Genomic DNA, 19,533 nt, shown 5'->3' with positions numbered 1-19,533 from the left:
CCTGAAGTATGGTGGCCACTGCTTTGCATGGCATTATACAATGTTCATCAAGAATTTCCTGTTTGGGTCGTGTGTGTGTGTGTATGTATGTGTGTGCGTGCCCATGTGTGTGTGTGCCATGTGCATGTGCGTGTTTGTCACAAGGTGTCTGTGTGCGGGGTAGCGAGGTGGGGAGGGCTGGAATGTATCAGTGTGCTACTGCAGTTGCATGGCTACGTACAGTGCATCGCGCGTGTGCTCACCATGTTTATCTTCGGAGCTGGGCTAGGGTGGGGGAGGGAACAGAAAAAGAACTGAAATTACCCATATAAAAACCGCTCTGTGAGCGGTTCTGAAAAACCTCTACTGGTGCAGCCCCGTCGTAAAAGTAAGAAATTAGAACTGGCGCATTGTCCTCCCAAATGTGAACTGATCCACCTAAATCGCGATTGACGGGACCCGAACGCACCAGTAGCACGAGGTCGGGAGGGCACAGGATCACAGCCGGCGTCGGCGCTGATCAAGTTACCATACAACACTTAGATCTACCCCGGCCCGAAGCCCACCTTTGCCGCTTTGGCTTTGGCTATGGACCAGCGTCCCCAGCTGCATCCACAGGTAGGAACCTCGTGCTACTGGTGCGTTCGGGTCCCGTCAATCGCGATTTAGGTGGATCAGTTCACATTTGGGAGGACAATGCGCCAGTTCTAATTTCTTACTTTTACGACGGGGCTGCACCAGTAGAGGTTTTTCAGAACCGCTCACAGAGCGGTTTTTATATGGGTAATTATTATTATTGTTGATGATATCTGCGAAGCGAAGACCATAATAGTCTAACTATTAGTAGACCCTAGCCTAAGTCTACGAGTCTCGTAGCAGAAGTTTTGTGAGAGTGGTCAAGGCTCTGTGATGAGCCAAGGAGAAATAAGGGTCTTGAATGGTGACCAAACTGCAACGAAGACAGAGCGAGGTTTGGCTGGCAACTCGAGCTGCACTCTAAGCGATCCCCTGGCATTCTCGCCTGTCTACGTCGACAGAGGAATAATTCTGGTGTGAAAACGGCAACTACTTTGTAGTGCTGTGAAGCAGCGACTCGAGGAAGGTGATCACTCGCGGACAACTAAAATCAATGTTGTGACATTGAACAGGTAAATAGCTTACATTAATTTTATTATATTCGTATTCCCAATGCAGTAGACAGCAAGCTGTTTCGGCCATAAAGGCCTCATCAGTACAGCTACGAGCTAAAAAAGTAGCGGGCATTGCGTGATGCAGCAGCACTAGAGCAGACTACTGAGAGTGCTCAACAAGGCCAAAGCCGAGGAGCGTAATACCCAATGCTGTAGACAGCAAGCTGTTTCGGCCATAACGGCCTCATCAGTACAGCTACGAGCTAAATAGGCCGAGCTACCAGCCATGGTGCAAAGGAGGCACCACAGACATTAAGATAGCTCGTCGTTCTAGCGCCAGAGTGCTCAAACTACAAAAAGTAGCGGGCATTGCGTGATTCATATTCAAATGTTCACTAGTGCGTCGCCACCGCGACCTAACACACACGGCAAAACCCGAGCAGCCCCAACGGGTGATCACGATTCCGGTTGCATCACGCATCACCCGCATCACGTCCCTAAATGGTTCAGCGTACGGCTTCGTGCTGTGCATGCTTTGACGATTGGAAATCGGAGCTTTCCAATCGTTCGACTGTACGCGTGGCGGTTTGCTAATGGTCTCCATTGTCTTTCATTATTCTTTTCGAGCTGGGTATGTGAACATAGTAAAAAAAAACAGTCTTCTTTTATCCGGATCCCTCACCATCCTAAAGAAAATCGCTGGATGCCGATTTACAGCATATGCCATGCATACATACGGTATGTGTGTTCGATTATCCGGTTCCCTCGCCTATCCGGATACTTTTTCGTGGAAAACGGACGTGTGCGGTTAAGTGAGGTCTGGCTGTACTGCATGTATGTGCGTACGTGTGCGTCATCAACATCGGCGTGCTCTGTAGGATGTGCAGCACACACGCACGCACGGTCGCAAACACACCTCAGACCTCAGACCTGCCCATTGCAGAAGCAATGATAGCGAACAGCTATGTTAGACATAGCAACTACAGTGCGTTTTTTTATAATAGACTCTGAAATCCTTGAGAACGTACTCAAGGCCACTTTTGAGAAAATGTCATGCGAGTTGCGTCACGAAAATCTGCGCGCGAAATTCGAAAACCAGGTGTGACTCGTGGCATTTCGCCGTTTCGTTCAGAGTGTCCTTCGAGCTCCTCGTGGCTGGAGGAATCATTTTGTTGCTGACTGCTCTCATGATCTGTGGCCCTATTTTGCTTTTTCTCGAGTGTCTTTTCGTTCGTGGCAACTTGTTCTCTCGACATGCCACATATAACAAAGCGTGAGCGGGCCATGATAGAGAATCTACATGGTGGTGTCTGTTTTACAATCTTTGCGAAGACGAGGAGAACAATGGCTGGGCATCGAATTGGTCCCAAGTATTCCATTCGTCATGCTGCTGTTGCGTGTGGCGTCAGCATTTCCACCATGAACAGATGTACCAGGGATGCTGACGGCGAAAATCAGCGTGCTGCGTTGGTCTTGTCTGTCTCCAGTGATGAAGGTGACGAGAGTGACAATCCCCAATGTAAGACTCGTGCCATAAAACCACTCAACCCTGACGGATTTGCTTTGGACTGTATGTAAAGAAGTAATTTACGGATTCTATGCTGCGAAGGAGCACCCAACACTGGACAAAGTTCCTGCCCGCTGCATAGAAAGCATCGACGATTTTCCAGACATGAGCAAAACTAGCTCTTGGAAAATGTTGCGTTCCATGGGATTCCAGTGTGGCAAGACCAGAGGTATCACACACATGATGATGGAACGGCACGGGATTGTGTCATGGCGGCATCGCTACCTGTGTCAGTGAGACATACATGTACCTGGATGAGACGTGGGTCAATGCGCGTCACACAGTTACTAGGAGGTGATCCGACAGTGGTGACAGGAGTGTATAGGCAAGCAACCAAATGAAGCACCATCAGGTAAAGGCAAGTGCTTTATTGTTCTGCATACTGGTGGACGGGACGGATTCGTGAAAAACTGCGCCGATGTGTTCGTGACTGAAGACCGACGAGGCCGACGCCAACGATGATATACGTCGTCGGCTGTCCTAGCACATCTGTTCACTGTGTAATACTGTTGTCACAAGTGCAACACAAAACACGGAATTATTGGGGCCGTTTCGACGCTCGCTGATCTTCTACTATTCGCAGATGTTGAACCAGACACAACTGTGACCTATTTGCATTGTGTGTTTGTGTGTGTGTGTGTGTGTTTGTAAAAGCGCTCATGTAGTGCTTCCTTTCAGTCTCTTTATGGGTGCTGTGTGAATTGCCCTTGTGATTTGTTGTGGTGGTTGAATTTTCACTGCATTCTTTCAGGGATCGAGGGAAGTTTCCTACATGCATGCTGGAATGTTTTGATTTATTGAGCTATTTGCAATACAGCATTTGAATTATTCAGTACAGTTTGCCACAGTAAGTCGTGAAAAGCCACGACTTACTGGTTTCCTACGAAGGTTAGGAGAACTGCAGACAGCACAACTGCACAGTCATGTACATGTACATGCATGCGCTGTACCGAAAAAGAAGAGAAAAAAAGAATCAAGATGAACTGTACTGGATTCGAACTCTGGCGGACACCATGCACGTGATGAGCTTTCCTGGCTAAAACTTTCGTTTTAAAATCAAAACCCACTGAAAACCATTTAAAACCGGATTTTCAGGCAAAACCCGGCCGAATATCTAACTTTGACAATTATTATTATTCCGATTCCCAAACTTAATTTTCTTCGATCCAAGACCCACACAAACGCAGCTGTGAAGAAAAAATTTCAAATTTGGAATGAGAACAAACTAAAAAATCAAAATCGACAAATGTCTGTTTAAAAAAAACGCACTGTAGTGCTGGGATTGCACCATTCAACAGGTTGCAAGGCAACACACACACACTCACACACATGCACTCACACACATGCACACACACACACACACACACACACACACACACACACACACACACACACACACACACACACACACACACACATACACACACACACACACACACACACACACACATACATACACACACATACATACACACACATGTACTCAAACACACACACACACACACACAGTGGCTCGCCGTGTCGCCAGACTCGCTACTCCATGCGAAATGCGCGATGATGTCATTCCATTACATCATCGTTTGAGCTGTTTTGTGTGGAGTGGCAGCACGTGTCACGGCTGGCTACATGTGAGCACAAACCAACACACGCACGCATACACAGACACCTGCCCAGTAGAGCCACTACCACAAGGTCCACGTGGGCCCTGGAGAGGCAGCAGATAGATAGAGAGAGAGAGAGAGAGAGAGAGAGAGAGAGAGAGAGAGAGAGAGAGAGAGAGAGAGAGAGAGAGAGAGAGAGAGAGAGACTCAGAGAGACTCACGCCACCTGATGGCGCTCCAGATGCGAGACTAGTCGGAACCGGCAACACACACACACACACACACACACACACACACCTGTTGACCTCTTGACACCCATCGCCAGAAGCGATGATAGTGTAAGGAAATGTGTCACTTTGGTAACATGTAATAACATCATCAACAATAGCTTATCTGTTTCACTGCACCTCGCCTATCTGCATAAATGTCTTTCTTGTCTTTCTTGTCTGGTGATGTCCTGTGCCGGTCTACTTTGATTGCAGCACATTACTTCTCTCTGATTTATTCGAAGACTGTTTGTTTCTTTCTCGTTTGCGTAGCATTGATTTGTGCATGCCTGCTTTGCACTTTTGTTTGAGCCGCGGCCGTCCAGCCGCGACGCCGCAGGCGTTGCTCTGCCGTACACATACGCAGCGTGCGCGTACATGCGTACTGGAAGACCGTTTCCGGAGCGCTTTGCGTTCTCGTGGTTTTTTGGCTTTCGTCTTCATTGTTGTTCGTCCCACTCTACAAAGTCAATGGAACGTATCTTCTAGCTCTCTATCAAGATGTTGACGTGTGGCTCAGTGTGTGCTGTGTGCGACTTCAGTGTGAAGTGTCGTTCCGTTACAAGTTGGTGCCGAAACCCGGGACGCAGAGGATGAGTTAGTTCGTAGTGAGTCTGTTCGTCGTCGTCGTCAACAACGAAGTAACTGTTACTTTGAAGTAAACAGAGCGTGGGAGCGGAGGAGGTGAAGAGCTGGTGGGAGCGGAAGACGACGCGGAGAGGAGGCAGAGAAGGTGATGGACTAGAACAGTCACTGTGGACTGGAGCCTGAGATGGCAGGAACCGCGACGGAGCGTGTGGCCGTGGCTCGCCAGAGGACAGTGGACGAGTCTGGCGTCACCGACTGTGTGTCGTCCTTGTTGTTCGTCTTGTTGTCTTGCTCGCTGTATTGTTCTCTCTCTGTTCAGTTTGTTGCTTGTTGCTGTGTTGTTTCAGTTTGGTTGTTGTCGGTCTGTTGCTCTTCTATTCGTTCTGTTGTTCTCCAGTGTTTTTGTTGTAGATTTATTTGGTGAAGCTGTGCGCATGTTATTATTTTGTTGGAGCTTCGGCTCCCGTGTTTCGGTTGGCCTTGTGTGGCGTGGCCTGGTTGTAGAGCGTCGGCTCTAGGTTTTTGTTTGGCCCTGTTTCGTGGCCCGGATATTATTTTAGAGCGTCGGCTCTAGGTTGATGGTTGGTTTTCGTTTTTCTGTTCTGCTGTGGTTCCTTTTGCTGTTGTGCATGTGGAACGTGGTGTCAGTTTATTATTTTGTGGAATGTCATCAAGGGGGCAGGTGTTGTGAAATGATGTGTTGTTTTCCTGTGTGATGGCATTCCCCAAACTGTCTCGTCTAGTCGCGTGCATGTGTGATATGAGCATGCGCGATTTTGTAGTCGAGAGTCCTTTTGTCAGTCTTCTTGTTCGTCTCTGTCAGAGTAGTTTGCTTTTCCGTCTTGTCAATATAAATAATGTAATACAAACCAGTCTTGTCCTTCGTGTCCTGTGTCCCGGGGAACGGAATGGCTGAGATTCCGTTACAATAGCAATGGTACAGCAGAAGCCATAGCAACTTGTACTGGGATTGCACCATTCAACAGCTTGCCGGGCTGAAGAATTGACCGCCACTATTCAGCCTGGTCTACACCACACAGCTATGAAGTGGCTTTTTGTTGTGCCCAGCCAATCCCTACTTTTTGATCTTTTTTTCATTTTCCCCCCGCAAACACATGCCACCACATACTCCGGCATGCACTGGCTGTTGGTAACCACCCAGGAGAATGAAAGAAAATCTGTATGCGTACACTGGTGACCTGGTCACTGTCCCTGCTGGCTACAACTTTCACACTAAGGGTCAAGTCACAGGTTCAATGGTTCAACTCGAGTGACAGGAACGCGCCCACATAGGCTGTAAGTTGTGGCCTGGGGGGCACGGTGACCAGGCGACTATTGTACGCATGAGCACGTGACCGCTTACTCAACCGTGTTCGATTGGGAATAAGGGCCGAATGCTGCATCGCAGCCTTCTCGGACCAAAACCAGTTGACTCAGCGTCCTAAAGACTACAACATTATCGTCCAATCGTGTTCATCCGTGCTTTTATAAGAACGAAATGGCACTTTTAGTGACATTTGGCATGCAAACCCCCAAGGCCAATTGAGCCATCTTTCCAAGATTCTGTCTGAATACTAATCTTTCTCCCTGTTCCTGAGGAGACTCCCCCCCCCCCCCCCCCCCCACACACACTTAGCCAACGTCCAGCTATGAGTAGCCCCAGCAATGTACAGTATGATTGTGTGCGTGCATGCATGCGTATGCGTGTGTGTACATGTATGTATATGTGTGTGTGCTTGCTTTCACTTGTGTGTGTGTGTGTGTGTGTGCGCGCGCGCGCTTGCCATGCGTGTGTGTGTGTGTGTGTGTGCGTGTGTGTGTGTGTGTGCGTGCGTGTGTCCGTGCGTGTGCGTGCGTGTGTCCGTGCGTGCATGTGTGTGTGCTTGCATGCATGTTGTGTGTGTTGATGCAAATCCATGTACCAGAGAAAAAACCCAGTTGATGAAGGAGTAGCCTGACCGCTGACGTACCATGACAACCCTGCTGAGGACGTGTCGCTTGTCGGGACCGGCGCAGACGATCACCTCTACACCGACACCATGTGGTAACGCAGTGCTCGGTCTCTTCATGCAGCGGTGTTATTCTCCTCTAGCGTACACTACATCACCTAGGAGAGCGGCGGCAGGCGGATGCTCAGCCATTCTGCCAAGCTGTATGCAGAACATTACAACACAGGGACACCTGGCACGGATGCACATCCCTGGCACGGCACTAGCGATTCGATCCGTATCCGCGTTAGCACGGCAACGGTGCACTCGGGCGGACTCGCCGCGATGTCAGACCTCGTACCCTGGCAGCTCCGCGTCCACGTCTGGCGCTAGCCATGCCGTCTTCCGTCGCTTTTCCTCGTCCTGGCCACTTTCGGATCTGCCGCCGGAGCTTGCCACAAAGTGGCGCCACCTGTGGCTCAAGATGGTCGGCGCGGCGATAGTCGTTGTGCTTGCCAGTGTGTTGTCGGGGCCGATATTGGCGGACTTGTGGAGTGATATGTCGAAGACGAATGTGCCGAACCAGAACGAAGTACCCATGCCAGCAAGGTGAGGCTTACCCGTACCCATATTCTAAACACCCATCGCCCGGACTATCCTGGCATGGGCAACTGCACGTACAAGCACTGAGAACGCTTTCACCGAAAAGCAGTTGCAATGTTCTCACTCCTGTTCGTGGCATGTTCCCTTCATCTGTTTGTAGATCGGTAGCCATGCTAGGTCAAGTCCGACTCAAAGTGGCGCCCTGAATTTGGAAGTTGTGCAAATGCTCCTGGGCGAGCACGCGCACAAATGGCCCATACTTCACGGAAGGCATAGAAGCGTTGGCAGTAACAACATTGTTTGGGTCCGATTATCGCTATTGATGAAGAGTATTATACCCCCCCCCGATCCGAGACACGCAATCATTTGGGACCGTATGCATGGCTTACATTAGAGTGGTAGGGGGACGACGTAAAGAGGTGAGTTTTGAATTCCGTAAACATACAGGGTTCTTGTAGGCAAGGGGAGTAGGGGGGGGGGGGGGGGGGGCACTCTGATAGCACACCCCCATTCTTATTATTGTGTTTTTTTGTTTGTTCACACAGCGAAAATTCGGCCACAAATCGATCGTTCCGGCATCCGCCCGGAACCCTGACATTTAAAAAAGTAGAAATGTGCTCTTTTCACATTTGCAGACCCTCCCTTGTAGGCAACCTTCCGCCACACTTTGCTGACCAGAACACGGTGGCCGTTCATGGTTACTACAATTATAGTACTAAGTTACGGGTTTGTCTGTTTGTAGCAAGAAGGACCCACGGGTGTGTGTGATCCCCAATGGGGGGGGGGGGGGGTATTAGTAGCCTAATCGGTAGGGCACTGTCCCGGAAAGACAGGGGTGCTGGGTTCGAATCCCGCTTGTGGATCCTTCTATTGCAACATGTTCTTATGCCATCGTTTGCCTCCACTTCAGCTTGGAGTTACTGACCGGCAAGGAACTGGCACGGTTCACTGGGCGCTTTGTCCGGGGCGAGACTGTACTCGTCGGTCCCGTCTTGTTCAAGACTCTCCTTGCGGCCGATCAGAGCGGCTTCATGAGCCAGGTCGTCAACCCGTTCACACACGTGTCCGGCTACCAGGTACTGCAACACATGTAAATATACCGGTAACGAGGAAGTAAATTATGCCTCATACTGTAAAGTCAGAAATTTTCGGTGGTGTTTTATTTTCAGTAACTTCAGTGCCGAAATTTTTACTGAAAATTTCGGTACTATAATGTAGTACTTCACTTACCTGGAAAGTGGGTTTACCGAAAGTTTCCCTCCATCGAACCGCCGGTTTTGGAGAATGCCGAAAATATTACATCACCGAAAATTTCTGCTTTTCTAGTATGTGCAGTACCTGGAGCGTCACACACGGTCATGGTCGCATGGTCGTACCACTTTTCATCCATTATGGTCCGCCCAATTCATCTATTAAAAAACCCAAAAAAGAGCGCTAAAACGTGCCCTATTGCTGTTGGCCGAAAAATCCGATTTTTTCCCGGGGGGGGGGGGGGGGGCAACCTCCGGTCGTACCAGTCCCCACTGCCTTGTGGCGCCCCTGCGTTATGTTTGCAATTTGCGACTTATAGTACTAATACGGACAAGTGCTCTGCCGTCTGTGATGATAATGTAGTAATGTTGAACTTCTCTGTCTCGTAGTACACATGCTCTACATTACAGCATTGGGTATTATGCTCCGCGGCTTTCGTCTTGTTGAGCATTCTCGGTAGGCTGCTCTAGTGCTGCTGCATTACGCATTGCCCGCTACTTTTCGTAGTTGGAGCACTCAGCGAAACGTTTCAAATTTCACCTCAATCTTGCTGAGTGCTGCTGGTGCCTTGCTTTCTGTCACAGGTGGTTGTGCCGTTCTACTGCAACGAGACAAAGTCCAAGGTACTCGTCAACATAGGTTGGCTGGCCGGAGTAAGCCTGCAGCGCTACCTACGCTACCACCACGGCGAAATGGTGAGTTTTATTACGGGGGGGGGGGGGGGGGGGGGGGGCATCTGTGGCATCGTTCCGAGCTGGTATGCAAAATGAGTGTACAGTCAACTTTGCGTACAACGACACTCGGCGGGGCATCCGAAAAGTGTCCTTATTCGCGAAGCGTCCTGATACCCTATACGTGTTACAGTTTGATGGGACTTTGCTCTGGGCATGGAAATTCTGTCGTTATTCACGAATTGTCGTTACATCCGCAGTCGTTATAAGCGAAGTTGACTGTACAAGGTTAGAATAGCATTCCGATGCTCTGTAAGTTTTGTGAAAAGTTGTTGCACTTTCTGACTGTATAACGCGTAGTGACGTGCATAAGAGCGCATGTGCAGAATTAGATCAGGCTATCGTTGCTATAAAGAGAAGATCTGTGGGTGCTCATCCAATGCGTTTGCAGGTTTGCGGGCTTCTCTTGCGACGGGCGTATAGTATACATGGCGTGTGCTTGCCCCCGCGCGCGCGCACGCGCGTGTGTGTCTGTGTGTGTGTGTGCGTGTGGCATGTGTGTGCGCGTGGCATGTGTTTGCGCACACACGTGTCGTGAGCATCTCTATCCCGTGGTGGTACACGTGCACATGCGTATGTACATGTCTCACATACCTGTGTCTATAGTTCCTTTACATATGCCGTTGGTCATCATTATTATTTTCCGTATTTTCGCCAATACTGGCTACGGCGCTTACAGTCCATTCATAAAAAAAGATGAGCGCTGGCTCTGTCAAGCTCCCGTATTTGGCGATTTTTAGTGGTTTTATCGTACACAGTGCAGTGCCGCGAAATTTGAGGTTAGAAAAAGGGTCCGAAAAAGGTACCTCAGCTGGGGTTAGAACTGGACAATGCAGTGATGCAAGTGGAGTGAAACGGATTGGATTTCCATGGCCTTTCCCAATTCAGTGCTTACAAGACAAAACCTGGCCGAAATCCTATTCTTGTTATGGCTTGCTTTTCGGAGAAATGGACTTCAGAAACATAATTAAAGAGCGTTACATGCGGGATTGCAGAACAAAATTGTGAAAAAACTTAAAATTTGACCCAATTATGGCCAAAAACTAGGATATCATTTTTTCTGAATGGATTGTAGTAGCTTGCGAGCCCTAGAATTTCACCTAATTTGAACAAATCCATGCAAATGATGTGGCGCTTATCTCAGAAAGGCGGTATTGAAAGACCGGCGCTAATGTCCGAAAATACGGCATTTGTTTATTGTGCACCAGGTGGAGAAGCAACAGGAGAAAGGCTTCACTATGCTGGGCATGCGTATGGCGATGAAAAGCGACAAGCTGCAGTGCTGGGATGGCCGGGAGCACACCGTCACTGACCTGGCAGCGGAGTGCAAGACCGAGCCGTTCGTCATGGAGATCATTCGCGGTGAGAGATCCGTCACCGTTCTGCTGGTGCGACACCCCTGTGTCACACTGCTGTATTTTCCGGAGTAAAAGCCGCACTCTAAGCACTTAATTCACACTTAAAAAAAGTCAGTGCGCCTATACTGCGATGGTCAAATGAACGGTGATATTAGAGAGGTTCTGCAAAACGAAAATGCGTACAAACTTTCACTCTACGTCATGAAGTGCGAAACTTTGCACGAACTTTCGCAACTTTGGACGCGAAACTTGCACGGAACGTGAAATGAACTTTCGTAGGAAATTTCGTGAGATCGGGTCATGGCGTACGTGCACTTGGCCCATGCGAACTACGAAAATGTGCAGAACGCAAAGTTCGTGCGAAAATTCGCACACACTTTCGCGAAACTTCGTTCGCATTTTCGTTTTGCAGAACCTCTCTATTATAGGTTTGATGTCTGTATTTCGTGACAAGAAAATCTAGGTGCGGCTTATACTCCAGTGCGGCTTATACTCCAGTGCGGCTTATACTCCAGTGCGGCGGCTTATACTCCAGTGCGGCGGCTTATACTCCAGTGCGGCGGCTTATACTCCAGTGCGGCGGCTTATACTCCAGTGCGGCGGCTTATACTCCAGTGCGGCGGCTTATACTCCAGTGCGGCGGCTTATACTCCAGTGCGGCGGCTTATACTCCAGTGCGGCGGCTTACACTCCAGTGCGGCGGCTTACACTCCAGTGCGGCGGCTTACACTCCAGTGCGGCGGCTTACACTCCAGTGCGGCGGCTTACACTCCAGTGCGGCGGCTTACACTCCATTGCGGCGGCTTACACTCCAGTGCGGCTTACACTCCAGTGCGGCTTACACTCCAGTGCGGCTTACACTCCAGTGCGGCGGCTTACACTCCAGTGCGGAGGCTTACACTCCAGTGCGGCGGCTTACACTCCAGTGCGGCTTACACTCCAGTGCGGCTTACACTCCAGTGCGGCGGCTTACACTCCAGTGCGGCGGCTTACACTCCAGTGCGGAGGCTTACACTCCAGTGCGGAGGCTTACACTCCAGTGCGGCTTACACTCCAGTGCGGCTTACACTCCGGAAAGTACAGTACATGTTTATGTGGTGCTGAGTCTCCCTGCAGCTACTAGCAAACGGTCATGAGTTGTGACGTTGTACAAATGCACCAACACAGTAATCCTTATACACCAGGGGCGTCGGACACGTCACTACGGTATTGACCGTACCTCTAGTTGCCCCAAGTACCCAGTGATTCGATAAAATGCACTGATTTGGGCTCTAAATCTCCACCCCTCCCCCACGAGTAAACTGTACTTCAGATGGCTGACCGTACCACACTGAAATACCTTCCGACGCCCCTGCACACTCGTATCTCTCTTATCCGGGCGGTCCAGGACCAGGCACTGCCCATAACTTCAAAACATCCGAAACTCTGAATCAGATACTCAACGAAGAAGGGCCAAGCATCGGGCACAAGAGTAGTAATATTACCACTAAAACTCGCCCGCAGGGTACCCGGCAGACCGAGATGCACGTAACTTGGGAGGTCCCCGCATATTAGAGATACGAGTGTTGGCAGGCAGACACACAAAGCATGCTGTATCCGTAAAACAGACGCGTGTGGATAAATGGAACCACAATGTGTACAGTGGTGTTTTCGATTTGAAAAGGCGGGTAAAATGTTTCGCTTTGTGCCGATCAGCGGTAAGCATTGCAGCGGTTGGTGCGTCAACTGTCGTACGGATTGTACAGTGTTTTACAACATGCCCCCAGAGAGGCTCTTTCGTGCCATGCCATCAGCACTACATCGAATGTGTACAAGGCCTATGACGTGTGTCCGGGTCTGTCATGTGATACGGAGCTCTGTGTGTGTGTGTGTGTGTGTGTGTGTGTGTGTGTGTGTGTGTGTCTCTCTCTCTCTCTCTCTCTCTCTCTCTCTGTCTCTCTCCTGCCTCTTTGTATCTGTCCGTTTGTCTGTTTTGAAGTGTTTTCTCATTCTCTCTTTGCTTTCGTCCTGCTTTTTCAGGTCCGTTTCTGGATTACGACCATCCACGTGCTGGCGCCCTTGTAACGACCAGCTATCTATCGTGGCGCAAGATCAAGAACATGTTTGGTTATGACCAGCCGCGCACCATTCAGGACTGCATCGAACCGGAAGGAACCATCAACATCATGTACACTTCACTTCTGTAAGCAACACTCTACGATAAGACAATTGCGCTCAGTGAAATCCAACCCAGAGCGCATATTTAGCGCCCTCGGCTTGCACGGCCCTTGACGCCCTTGAAGTGGTACGAATGCGGCTGGACGTACACATGTACAAAATACAGTTATGTAATCGGAACTGCTCCAGGGCGCCAGCTTTGTAGTTTTGGTGGGATTTCCGTGAGCGCAACTGTGGTAGCACAGTTTGTACTGTAGTGGCATACTCAAGAGTGTGCCAGTGTGTGTGTGTGTGTGTTGGGAGGGGGGGGGGGGGGGGGGGGGCTGGTACTTGAGCTGGATGCTCCAGCACTACCTGAAATTCCCAATGTGGGTTCACCCAGTGTACACCAACCAGCCACTAGATGATGCAGCTTCAGGAGAATGAGCTCGTCGCTGGATCAAACGAGGATTCGTCCACCACAGGTCCAGGATGCGTCTCATCATACGTGTACATGTACATGTGCACCCAGCATTGAATCATTTAAAAAAAAAAGTGATGTCGACTTGAAGAAGTCCTGCCGGGGCAGCACTACAACATTACTTCTCCATCACTGCATCAGCTCAACCGCCACCACTGGACTGCCTTTTTACTCTCTTTTTATTGACGAATAAACAAGAACACGGAAAACGACTACATCTTGACAAGACGACAGACCAAAGACTAGCTCACACAGTTTCGCGCATGCGCACAACACCACCAACCAATGACGCGTGTCCACAGCGACCAAGACGAAACAAACACGTGACACCAAATCTACCACAGATAATAGCGAGGTTCTGCCACACAGTAAAATGTACCAAAGTACGTATGGAAACCTCGCCGCGGTACGGGATCAAGTTTCACACGGATTTTTTCATACCGTTTTCCGTGTGAAGCGCGCTTCACAACTTGTCTCCGTGTGAAAACTGAGCGGACAGAATACATATGTGGCGGGGAGTTCGAGCATGCTAGATGTTACGAGCATCCTACGCACAGCAGGACCGGCACAACGTACGTAAAATCCGTGTCAAACTTCACGGCAGTTGACACGGAGCCTTTTTGGTAACTATAGTTGCGTGTAGCAGAAACTCACTAGTGAAGTTGCACACTCTCGGGAGTTCTGTACTTTTGCCTGTACATGTATGCAGTGATGTTATCTCCAGTCACGTGGCCTTTGCAGTTTTATAGGAGAGAAGTGATATGGACGGGCACAGCAATTTCAGCACAGCAGATAGAGGCGGAGATAAAGGCGCCTTGATAAAGAATTAAAGATAACACTTTCCTAAGGCCACACCGTTTTTTTCTATGTTTCGCGTCCCCTGCGCGCATGTATTTCACAGCCGGAGTTTTAAAAAAAAACGGAACAATTTTTTTTTGAAAATGCAATACAAATTTAATGCAAACCCAGAAAACCGGAAAATGTAACTCAGCTCACATGTGCATGCAATAAGCTGGGCCGCAAGTCACACAATCATCATGCCGTCTGTGTTTGGACCACAAGCATGGCAGAGGGGATAATACACTCATTATGTACTATTATGTCAATGTACATGTACATCAACAGTGCTGCGTCGCTTCACTGTACACAAATGCAATGCACGTACACTGTTTTTTTGGATGGCTTTTTTATTTTTTTCGCCCTCCCTCATTGATTTCATCGAATAAAGGTGACGCGAAACATAGAAAAAAACGGCGTGGCCTAAGGGTGTGCAGACTCCACTGTAGCCACAGTTCATGCTTCACACAGTTTAATATACACCGCTGTCTACTCAAAAACTGTTTCTCTTCCTGAAGATGGGCTTGGCCCGAAAATTATATATTATAATTAATTAACTCGGATGGAGGTCAGGTTGTTGAAGGTCAGTATCAGATCAGTCAGTTTTGTGCCAATTGTTGCACATTTTGCCTCAACAGTATCCTGCTTATAATCGTTAGCATTGGACAAAACGGATAACTTGTAAACTTATGGTCCTCTCTTTTTTAATTTTATTTAATTAAGGTGGCTGGGGCGGTACAACTTTCTCGGGGAAATTTTGACTGCATTTTAAGTTTATCGGCAAGGCGGAGATGAAATTTGAAAATGGTTTTATGGAAAAATAGCACGGACCTTTAATGATTTAACGTTTTCAAATTTTGTCCAAAAGTAAAAATAAAACTATAGGAGGCTAGAGAAGGCTCTTCTCCAGAAATTCACCGAAAAACATTTTCGAATTTCATTTCCACCTTGCCGATACCCTCAAAAATGCAGTCAAAATGTAGTCAAAATTACCCCTAAAAAGTTGTACCGCCCCAGCCACCTCAAATTATCTTTATGGTAAAAAAGGAGACGGACAAAATGTTACGAGTTATGATTAATTATTTTTGGAAGAATTTGTCGCCGAGAGACCGTTTTTGGGTAGCGGTGTATAGGGCCACACCAAGTTAATTCTATGTTTCGCGATGGATATTTTCTGGAAAAGGCACGCGGGCGGGCGGAAAAAAACAAAAACAGAAGAAAAAACAAAACTCCATTCTATGTGTACTGAGCCATGTTGCACACAGAATACCACTACTAAACTGTCATTTCTATCCAAAACGACGAGTCGTCACAGGACAGCTAGCAGACTGGGCTGGACCGATACTGCATACAGAGATTTCATGGATGGCTCCTTCTGCATTTTGACATGAGTCGAGTGGGATCCCGCTCCATCACAATCGTGGAAAATCTCGAAGTCCTTGACACCTGGAATCTCTGCTCGCTTGGTGAGCAGGCCCTAGGCCTACCGCACGGCTTGGAAAAATAGAAATGTTCATCTCTCGCACCTTCTACGTACCATCGCCTGGAATGCAAGATTATCGAGAAGCTGATAACCTCTGATCTGCCATACTGGCTAGAGAATGTTCACCAGAACAGCCATCGATTCGCTCGTATAGGTTCTTTTTTTTCTTCTTGTCAAGGATTCGAAAAGGTACGCGGGCGGGTGACGCGAAACATAGAAATAACTTGGTGTGGCCTAACGGTGTGAAACTTGATAAAGAAAAGGGAAGATAGGGCGCCTTGTGCTGGTCCTGTATGAAGGGATGTTTTTCCAGTCACAAGACCTTTGCAATGACTTGTTGTAGTTCCTTGAGCGGGGTCAGTTTAGACTAGGTTTCAATGTACTGTAGTTTTGACACGATGTGTCACGGAATTTGTAAATTTGCATCATGGTATTCCCTACTGGGACTGATAGTGTGTGTGAGTGAGTGTGTGTGTGTGTGTGTGTGTGTGTGTGTGTGTGTGATTGTGTGAGTGAGTGTGTGTGTGTGTGTGTGTGTGTGTGTGATTGTGTGAGTGAGTGTGTGTGAATGTGTGTGAATGTGTGTGTGTGTGTGTGTGTGTGTGTGTGTGTGTGTGTGTGTGGTGTGCATGTATGTGTGTATGATTGTACAACTTGTCATGCCTATGTACACACATGTGTCCGTGTCCCTGTCTTTCTCTCTCTCTCCACCTCGATCAGACCGCAACTCATGGCTGCCTTCACTGCCGTCGCACTTGCGCTGTACGTCAGGCGTGGCTTCAAGAATGCCGGCACGTTCTACCGGCAGTACCTGCAGTTGAAAGCTGAAACGGCGCTGAGCAAACCCAAGAGGAAAGCCTCCAGTCGACAGCAGCTGAAGGGCTAGACTGTACCGTACAGCATGACATCATTATTACATCATGGATGTGACCAGATACCAGACGCCTACATGCATGATGATGCTGCATGGAGCACGTGCGTGCATACGTATCCGGATGACATCATCATTACATCATGGATGTGATCAGATACCAAGCTTACATGCATGCTGCATGGAGCCAGGACTCCCCAAGAGCAGGTGCATATGTATCCGAATGACATCATCGTTACATCATGGATGCGATCAGATACCAGGCTTGCAAGCCGGCTGTGCGGAGGAGCATGTGCAAATGTGTCTGACCTGAACGTCCTGTATTGTGCAGTCAGTTTGTGCGTGGCCCACATGATCTCAGACATGATGTCCCCAGCGGCAGAGGACGGCATTTCCAGCTTGCGCAGGATTGGGCCCGCATGACTTCAGACTTGATGGCGTCAGAGGCAGAGGACGACATCTCCAGCTTGCGCAGGATTTTCGAACACAGCCGCATTCCCAGCCCTGGCACCGGTAGCCTGAAACCCTGTGGACACAGAGTCAGCCATTCGACGTGCCATACCTGGTACAGAGAAGACGGTTTATCAGATACCAGACTCACTCAGCAGTTTGCAGTCCAGACCGTGGGTTTTGAGTTTAGCGGTACGGCAATCCGCTTTGCTTTTCGGCCACACACCTCATCCGCAAATTGGGAGAGCTTCTGATGCTCGCCCCGAGAATATTTTCTTAGATATTGAAATTTCCACCTGTCAATGCTGCTACTGTGCACAGTACGTTGTTTCCGTTGGACCGGGTCATTGGTATTTAAAAATTGTTTGGTTGACGGCATGTTACAAGGCGGACGACGCACCGTGTTCGGAAACAGTGCTCCTGACTACAACCATCCACGGTTGGCAGAGCCCCGGTCCTGCGATCATTTGAACCGTATGGCCCTATGGGTGTTACTGTATAAGCAGAAATATTCGTCTGGAATTTATTTTCGTCTTTTTCGTCCAAGGGACGTTTGGACTAAATTAAATGCTGGACTATTGTCGATTTGCCCAGCTTTTCTATACACTCTTATGATCCATGGACGAAATTTTCAACCGGACGAACTCCCTTTCTTTGGAGTTTGACGAAATTATTGACCGACGAAATTTTCTGCCTCTGCAGTATCCCTGGTTCTGATCTAATACCGTATTTAAATCTTGTTGCCGATGAACCTGTGAAAAGGCAACGGTAGTGATGTGATTGCGTGATTTTATTTTTCATGCTGTGAAGTTCCGGTTGGATATTTATGACGTCATAGGCAATACACTGTTATATCGAAGCCTGACGCTCCGATGAGCAAATTTGTATCCACAAAGACACTCCCTCCCCGTGTCTGCCATGTTGGATTACTTTCATGGCCTGCTGCACGGGACTCTGGGCTGCGTATCTGCGATGATTTGAAGTAGCCCCGGACAATCGGAATCCTTCATTACTTTCACGGCCCGTGACGTCTCGCCGGCTATCATGATTACACGAACGCAAGTGATGGAGAAAGTCTAGTCTACACTGTAGAAACTGTGTTGATGGAATTTGACGACACATCAGTCTTGAAGAACTCATTGGCTTTAGCCTCTTTTCGAATTTTCGAATGGCAGTAGCAGGCATCGTGGTGGCCCCACACAAGCGAAACGTCCTTAAAGATGGTTGTGTTTCTCAACACTCACAGTCGCGGCATAGCCCGTGGTAATGCGGCCGGCATGTGAGCTAACTTTACTACGAAGAGTACACGGCCATTCTGCCCTGGGCTGCGGGATCGTCGATTTGCACACTCTTGGTTATGTACTCTTGCTAGTATGGAGATTTAATAGCTGTCAAAATCACGGACAAATATACTGTAATTTCACAAATTTTCGGTATTTTCGGTGCATCGGTTTCATACCTAAACTTTCAGTAAACCGAACAAACACCAGCACACATAATCCAATACTGGCAATAGGGAGCTGCTTCTCTGTACCTAAAATTTCTGGTCACCGAACCTGGCCTTTTGCCCTCATCCCGAAAATATTGAGCACCCAAAATTTCAGAAATTGGAGTTATCGCGATCCCTCTCCCCCCCCCCCCCCCCCCCCCCCCCAGGACAGGTATGAGGAGGGGTGCTCAGCTCAGATACAATAGGGCTTGAAAACCAGCCCGGAGTCCCTGGTCATGACAACGCAAGATTTTTTGGAGCCACTTGCATCCAGTGTTTGTATGGACACGTACACGGTACACGTAACAGTTGTTTGGTCGGTTCCTTCACAGCAGCAGCGCAACGCATCTGCCGGCATACGCGATACGTGTAGTTACTGGACTGGGCCTGTGAACTCTTGCCTGTAGTTTGTGAGCAAAATTAATACCAAACTCAATTTCGACTGACTTCTGACGTCATCCCTTTCAATCCCTAAACAAATCATTGAAATCAATGATCCCATGCCATGGCATGGATCCGACCAAGGATCATCATCGTGAGAAGTGGATCCCAACCAAACGATAATGCCATTTATAATGGACCAACGTTATACAATCGTATCAAGAGTATAAGCCCCCTTATACTCTTGATTGTATGTGTAGATCCTTACCTCCAGCCATCCACATAATTCTCAAATTCAAAACTACTTTTTCACCAGAGGTTTTGTGGAGCCATGTTCCAGCTGTTTGATCTGACGCAGGTTTCCCAACGAGGCAGGTCTCGTAAGAACAATATTATACATAAT

At 48.6% G+C, this 19,533-nt stretch overlaps 1 protein-coding gene across 1 annotated transcript; it reads left to right on the top strand.

The window, feature by feature from the left end:
• Window positions 1-771: 771 nt before the first annotated feature.
• On the top strand, window positions 772-18,119 carry LOC135829978 (uncharacterized). Its single transcript, XM_065342368.1, has 7 exons — window positions 772-1,127; window positions 7,057-7,668; window positions 8,573-8,738; window positions 9,498-9,608; window positions 10,853-11,006; window positions 13,022-13,184; window positions 16,660-18,119. The coding sequence occupies exons 2-7, from the start codon at window positions 7,103-7,105 to the stop codon at window positions 16,823-16,825; spliced, it is 1,326 nt and encodes a 441-aa protein (XP_065198440.1). The 5' UTR covers window positions 772-1,127; window positions 7,057-7,102; the 3' UTR covers window positions 16,826-18,119.
• The last annotated feature ends 1,414 nt before the right edge of the window (window positions 18,120-19,533 follow it).

The sequence above is a fragment of the Sycon ciliatum genome, chromosome 13 (genome assembly GCF_964019385.1).
Source record: "Sycon ciliatum chromosome 13, ocSycCili1.1, whole genome shotgun sequence".
In the NCBI taxonomy this organism is placed as follows: Eukaryota; Metazoa; Porifera; class Calcarea; order Leucosolenida; family Sycettidae; genus Sycon; species Sycon ciliatum.
Note: the sequence above shows the minus strand (reverse complement) of the source record. Positions and strands in the feature narration are given on the sequence as shown.